This window comes from Triticum urartu, chromosome 4A (genome assembly GCF_056163025.1).
Source record: "Triticum urartu cultivar PI428250 chromosome 4A, HENAU_Tu73, whole genome shotgun sequence".
Classification (NCBI taxonomy): domain Eukaryota; kingdom Viridiplantae; phylum Streptophyta; class Magnoliopsida; order Poales; family Poaceae; genus Triticum; species Triticum urartu.
In genome coordinates, this window is record NC_141876.1 from 530,873,108 (window position 1) to 530,879,913 (window position 6,806).

At 53.3% G+C, this 6,806-nt stretch overlaps 1 protein-coding gene across 1 annotated transcript; it reads left to right on the plus strand.

Moving 5' to 3' along the window:
* The first annotated feature begins 1,658 nt into the window (after positions 1-1,658).
* Positions 1,659-6,030, plus strand: LOC125552537 (putative beta-D-xylosidase 7). Its single transcript, XM_048716139.1, has 3 exons — positions 1,659-2,132; positions 3,848-4,397; positions 4,493-6,030. Exons 1-3 carry the CDS (start codon positions 1,722-1,724, stop codon positions 5,854-5,856), a joined length of 2,325 nt encoding a protein of 774 aa, XP_048572096.1. The 5' UTR covers positions 1,659-1,721; the 3' UTR covers positions 5,857-6,030.
* The last annotated feature ends 776 nt before the right edge of the window (positions 6,031-6,806 follow it).

Here is a 6,806-nt window from a genome sequence, read left to right on the forward strand (position 1 = left end):
TGGTACGTAAAACTAGCTATAGCGCTTGTACAAAAACAACGCTACTGGTATAAGTTTACCCATAGAAGAAATAGCAGTAGCGCGTCTAGGTGCACGGGCGCTACAACTACTTTCTTAACAGTAGCGCTTGTTAGACAACAAACGCTGCTAATATTTTTTGGTCGGGTGGTGTGCTGTGGCAAACTTACCAGTAGCGTGGCTCCCAAAAACCAACGCTGCTACTATGTTGTACCAGTAGCGCGCTTTGTAACAGACGCTACTAGTAACTATCAATAGTGTGGAGTCCATAAACACGCTACTGATAAACTTCTATGTATAAGTCTTTTTTTAGTAGTGTTCAGCAACCTTCTATAGGAGCCACGAGCAAGGCACCGATCGGATTTTGTGTCGTCTGGGTGTCGTTATGGAGGTACCCTGCTTCACCTAAGGTATGTACCTTCGCGTGGAGAGTGGTCACAATTTCTTTACCCACTTGGAACGTCAAGTATGCTAGAAACATAGATATGACTAGTATATGCTCGGGGTGTGTGGTACCAAGAGGAAAACTCTTTTCATGCCCTATGCAGATGCCCCCAAAGCGCTCACTATGGCAAGCTATGTTGGAAATATGGCGGTTACCAAGTAAGTATCTTGTGGGGTACAAAAGAAATGAATGACTCTCGTAGATAAGGCAGTCGCCACATCTACCATCACAAACACCTTTACACCGTGCTCCAATACCTACACTGGTGCGAGACACACCACTACCACCACCAGATGAACACAGGCGCCATCGGTGCCGTGGCATCGGGAACGTGAAGCCAGACACCATCACCGACGAGAACACAGGTAGGCCAATATGTCATTCTATGTAAACACAACTGTAAACAGATAAGCAAGACACGTGGCGTGTGGCCTCATTCCACGTGTATAGCCAGCCCAGCTCCTAACGTGGCACACCATCCTACAAGTCTATCTTCCACTAGGAAAAACGATAAAACTGATGGCATCTCTTCACTTGTCTCTGCATGCTACCGCTCAAAATCGATGGCACGATCTCCTTTGTTGTGTGCATGCCAGTGCCACACCGATCAAACCAGGCGGATGGCATCGTTTATCTACTCAGGGGTGGTTAGGGTGGATTTAATGGCACGGGAGGCTACCAGCAAAGCACGGACGATATGCCACCGTCAATGTTGCTGTCGTCTTGCATGAGAATCAAGTGGAATAATAGGCTAACGGCGCCTCATGCATGCATGCATGCATGCATGCATGGCTTAGCTTAGAAAGAATTAAACCTAGGTGGCTAGGCCCATGTCAACCGTACGTCCGTCCGTCCTCTTGATCCCCATCGTTCTTTACTGGAGCACTAGGCATGCCGACCAGGGGCTTTATTCATCGATAGTCATGGCCCGAATGATGCAGTCATGTCCAAGAATCTTGTGAGAGCTGCACGATCGATCGAGCCTACATTGAACGGCATGTGGCAACGGAAAGTACGTAATGTGCTGTACAGCTCTCTCGTGGTCCGTTCTTACGCCGAATCTTATTACCATCTGGCGTGTCGTCCGAATGGAGCCCGGCTCGCCTTCAAGCGGATGCTGAAAAAATAGGTTAATGCCAGCTTTCTAGTTTCAACCGGACCATTGGCCGAGAGCGCCTATAAAAGGAGCGGCGCGCCACTGAGCTTCTCTCACGTCCTCACCTCCTGTCTGCTCTCATCCTCCACAAACACTCTCAAAATGAGGGCCTTCTCCTACCACGCCGCCGTCATGGTGGCGCTCACGCTGGCGACGCTGCTGGCATTGCTGCGAGTGTGCGCCGCCGGCAACCCGCAGTTCTCGTGCGGCCAGGGAGCCCCGACGCAGGGGTACGCGTTCTGCAACCCGGCGCTGCCGCCGGCGCAGCGGGCGGCGGACCTGGTGGCGCGGCTGTCGCTGGCGGAGAAGGTGTCGCAGCTGGGCGACGAGGCGCCGGGGGTGCCGCGGCTGGGCGTGCCGCCGTACAAGTGGTGGTCGGAGGGGCTCCACGGGCTCTCCTTCTGGGGCCACGGCATGCACTTCGACGGCGCCGTCCGCGCCATCACCAGCTTCCCGCAGGTGCTGCTCACCGCCGCCGCCTTCGACGAGCAGCTGTGGTACCTCATCGGGCAGGTATGCAACGCACGCCGCACCCTCCGCTGGAAAGCGTAGTTACTGGTCCGGGTGGGAGTAGGTAGGATGGGGTGTGGGACACGGTCCGGTCGAATCCAGCGTTTTGGACTCTCTCCCACCAGTCGTCGAGCGTACGTCGTGGTCGTGCTCGCCTGCTTCGTGGTCTACCAGGAGACGCCGCCCCGGCCAGCAGTTTCTCGATGAAGGACACTCTGATGGTGACCTGGTGGCCATGACGTGGAGGCAGGTGCACCTCCTCGTTTGGTTAAGCCGGACCAAAAACAAAAAAAACTCGGCGTAGCGGTGCATAAGTACACCTTTTTGAGAGGAAAAAAACGGTCCGGGTAATTCATTTGATCGGTTCGGACGCAAAAGAAAACCAGTAAGAAAACCGCATGCATGCATGTGTATGGCCGGGTCGCTTTATTTTTAATAAAATAATTAAAGTGAAAAGGTAGTACGTAGGAGTAATTTTTTGCGAAATATACGATAATTCGGGAGGCAAACTGTTTGAAAGTTTATAAGCGTAAAAAATGGCAAAGCAAGGGTAAAATGTGAAATTCAGTCTAAATTTTACAACAGAGTTAGAAAATCAATATGTTACCTCATGCATGTGATTATATCTTGATTTCGCAAGGTAATTAGCTAGTACTTAAGGCTCCATCAATTAACCCATACTAGCTCCACTTCCGTGCTAACAGGACAGAAACGGACAACTTAATTTCCGGTAAACCGAAAGTGCAGATGAAAGTAACATGATTGCACTACAGGAAAAGGTCGGTGTGCAGCAAATTGGTTCATTGGGATCGCTACCTATCGATAAGCGAGCAAACATGCATGCATGTAGGCCTACACCTACAGCCAGCTAGCCTTTTGTGCGTAACCAACAACCTATGTTTATTCCTGTGCTGGCCATGGCTAGAGTGTAACCACCACCAAATACGTATTGTACAGCGTCCTTGGTGGTAGCTAGTGGAGTTGCTGGTTTGGGCCGGCTCCGATATTAATCAGTGATAATGTCAGCTACTACTTAATTAGTACGAGGTTGCTAAATCTCAGTCGACTAAGATTTAATCAAGTTTCTTTAAAGGTTTTATACAATAACAAAATGCGGCCGTGGTATGTTTGTGATTCGGTAAAAAAGAAAAGAGATCGAGTTTGTGGTATGGTAAAGAAACAAAATTGGCAAGCAAGCAATATAGACAGCTGCTCTAGGTTTTCTCCTTGTAGACACAGTCCAGAGACCATAGACGTAATTCGCAAGGTTCGACAGCGATGCTGGTAGCCTTTTGAGAACCACTTTTGACTTTGCCCGGGATACGCAAGAAAGCGTGAGCAATTGGCGTTTTGGACACAATCATTGTCCTGGTTACGGAGTGATGATCCATAAGTGTAAACCTTCTCATTCATGCCACACGTGCCCGTCTTTGTCACTTGTCACTGTGTGGCCTCCCTCCATGATCCCTTGATCTCATCGATTGATTAGCTAAAGTGAACAGTAGTAGAGCTCTTTTTAACGGGGTTGGTACTTTGTACTCCTGGCAAAAGTGATCCCACTACTGCAAGCTGCGCATGAACCAAACGCGCGTGTACCGCAAGCATCTGTCCTACTCAATCTAGAGTCCAAATTGCCTGCCATGTGAATGAAATGCAGTACTCTTTTTACCTGTGATTATTTACTAACGCGATCGATGGGTGAAAAATGGTTTGTATAGGCGATCGGGACGGAGGCTCGGGCGCTGTACAACCTCGGGCAGGCGGAGGGGCTCACCATCTGGTCACCCAACGTGAACATCTTCCGGGACCCGCGGTGGGGCCGCGGCCAGGAGACGCCCGGCGAGGACCCGACCACGGCGAGCAAGTACGCCGTGGCGTTCGTCCGGGGCCTGCAGGGCAGCTCGCCGACGGTGCTCCAGACCTCGGCGTGCTGCAAGCACGCCTCGGCGTACGACCTCGAGGCCTGGAACGGCGCCATCCGCTACAACTTCAACGCGAGGGTGACGGCCCAGGACATGGCGGATACCTTCAACCCGCCGTTCAAGAGCTGCGTGGAGGATGGCCGGGCCAGCTGCGTCATGTGCGCCTACACCATCATCAATGGCGTCCCCGCCTGCGCCAGCAACGACCTCCTCTCCAGGACCTTCAAGGGAGACTGGGGCTTGAACGGGTACGTTTCGTCGGACTGTGATGCGGTGGCGCTCATGCACGACGCGCAGTTCTACAGGCCCTCGCCGGAGGACACGGTCGCCGTCGCCCTCAAGGCCGGTGAGTGCAGCAAAACCACCAGAAAGGTCATCTGATCTGTTGCAGTTAATATTGTGAGAAATTTTTGATGTAAAAATGTTGCGAACTGTTTGCAGGATTGGATTTGAACTGCGGGAACTACACACAGGTGCACGGCATGGCCGCGGTGCAGCAGGGGAGGATGACGGAGCAGGACGTGGACAGGGCCCTCCGTAACCTCTTCGCCGTCCGGATGCGGCTCGGGCACTTCGACGGTGACCCCCGGGGCAGCGCGCTGTACGGCGGCCTTGGCGCCAAGGACGTGTGCTCGCCCGCGCACAAAAACCTGGCACTCCAGGCGGCCACGAGCGGCATCGTCCTCCTCAAGAACGACGCCGGCATCCTCCCGCTTCGCCGGGGCGCGGTGGCGTCCGCCGCCGTCATCGGCCATAATGCCAATGATCCCGGCGCGCTCAACGGCAACTACTTCGGCCCTCCGTGCGAGACCACGACGCCGCTGCAGGGGCTCCAGGGGTACGTGCAGAACGTCAGGTTCCTGGCCGGATGCGACTCGGCGGCGTGCGGCTTTGCCGCGACGGGCCAGGCGGTGGGGCTGGCGGCCTCGTCGGACTACGTGTTCATGTTCATGGGTCTGAGCCAGGCGCAGGAGCAGGAAGGGCTCGACAGGACGAGTCTTCTGCTGCCAGGGAAGCAGCAGAGCCTCATCACCGCAGTTGCCAACGCGGCGAAACGACCGGTGATCCTGGTGCTCCTCACCGGCGGTCCGGTTGACGTGACATTCGCCAAATTGAACCCCAAGATCGGTGCAATTCTGTGGGCCGGCTACCCTGGTCAGGCCGGCGGGCTCGCCATCGCCAGGGTCCTCTTCGGAGACCACAACCCCAGCGGCAGGCTGCCGGTGACGTGGTACCCGGAGGAGTTCACCAAGGTGCCCATGACGGACATGCGGATGCGCGCCGACCCGGCCACCGGATACCCTGGCCGGAGCTACCGCTTCTACCAGGGCAACGCCGTCTACAAGTTTGGTTACGGCCTCAGCTACTCCAAGTTCTCTCGCCAACTAGTTGTCTCCGGTAACGGTAACAAAGCACCGAACACGAATCTGCTCGCCGGCCTGGCCGCGACGCGAACTGCCGACGGCGGCGCGAGCTACGTGGTCGAGGAGATCGGGGCCGACGGGTGCGAGCAGCTCAAGTTCCCGGCAGTGGTCGAGGTGCAGAACCACGGCCCCCTGGACGGGAAGCACTCGGTGCTGATGTTCCTCCGGTGGCCCAACGCGACGGGTGGGCGTCCGGTGAGCCAGCTGATTGGGTTCCGAACCCAGCATATCAAGGCCGGCGAGAAGGCCAGCCTCAGGTTCGACGTCAGCCCGTGCGAGCACTTCAGCAGGGCGAGGGAGGATGGCCAGAAGGTGATCGATGGAGGCTCACATTTCCTCAGGGTCGGCAAGGACGAGCACGAGATCAGCTTCGAGTCCTGAATCCGGAGCCCATTCTGGCACCGGTAGAAGACGAACTGCAGTGAAGTTATTTATCAGTAGTTACACACAATTTAATTATTGGGTTAAGTTATAATTCAGTTGCCTCAGAAATACAGTAGCATTGAGGCATGCATTAAGGAAAAGTTAAGGGAAACACCGAGACATGTTTTAATACTCCCGAACTTGTAACGCCTTCGATGCGGCTATATCTCCCACGTGTCGAAGCACGACTTAGAGGCATAACCGCATTGAAAGCAATGTCGCAAGTGAGGTAATCTTCACACAACCCATGTAATACATAAGGGAAAAAGATATATAGTTAGCTTACAATCGCCACTTCACACAATTACATGAATAAAGCATTACATCAACCAAATACAATTAAGGTCCGACTACGGAACCAAAATAAAAGAAGAACCCCAAATGCGATAAAGGTCTCCGATCGATCCCAACTGGGCTCCACTACTGATCAACTAGAACAAAACAACATAAAGGACAAGATCTTCATCGAGCTCCTCCTGAGCTTGGTTGCGTCATCTGCAAGGACTCATCGACACCTGCAAACTGGTTTGGAAGTATCTGTGAGTCACGGGGACTCAGCAATCTCGCACCCTCGCGATCAAGACTATTTAAGCTCATGGGTAAGGTAAAAGGTATGACGTGGAGCTGCAGCAAGCGACTAGCATATATGGTGGCTAACATACGCAAAAGAGAGCGAGAAGAAAAGGCAAAGCACGGTCGATAAAAGTATGATCAAGAAGTGATCCTAGAACAACCTACGTCAAACATTACTCCAACACCGTGTTCACTTTCCGAACTCCGCCGGAAAGAGACCATCACGGTTACACACGCGGTTGATGCATTTTAATTAAGGTCAACTTCAGGTTTTCTACAATCGGACGTTAACAAATTCCCATCTGCCCATAACCGCGAGCACGGATTTTGAAAAT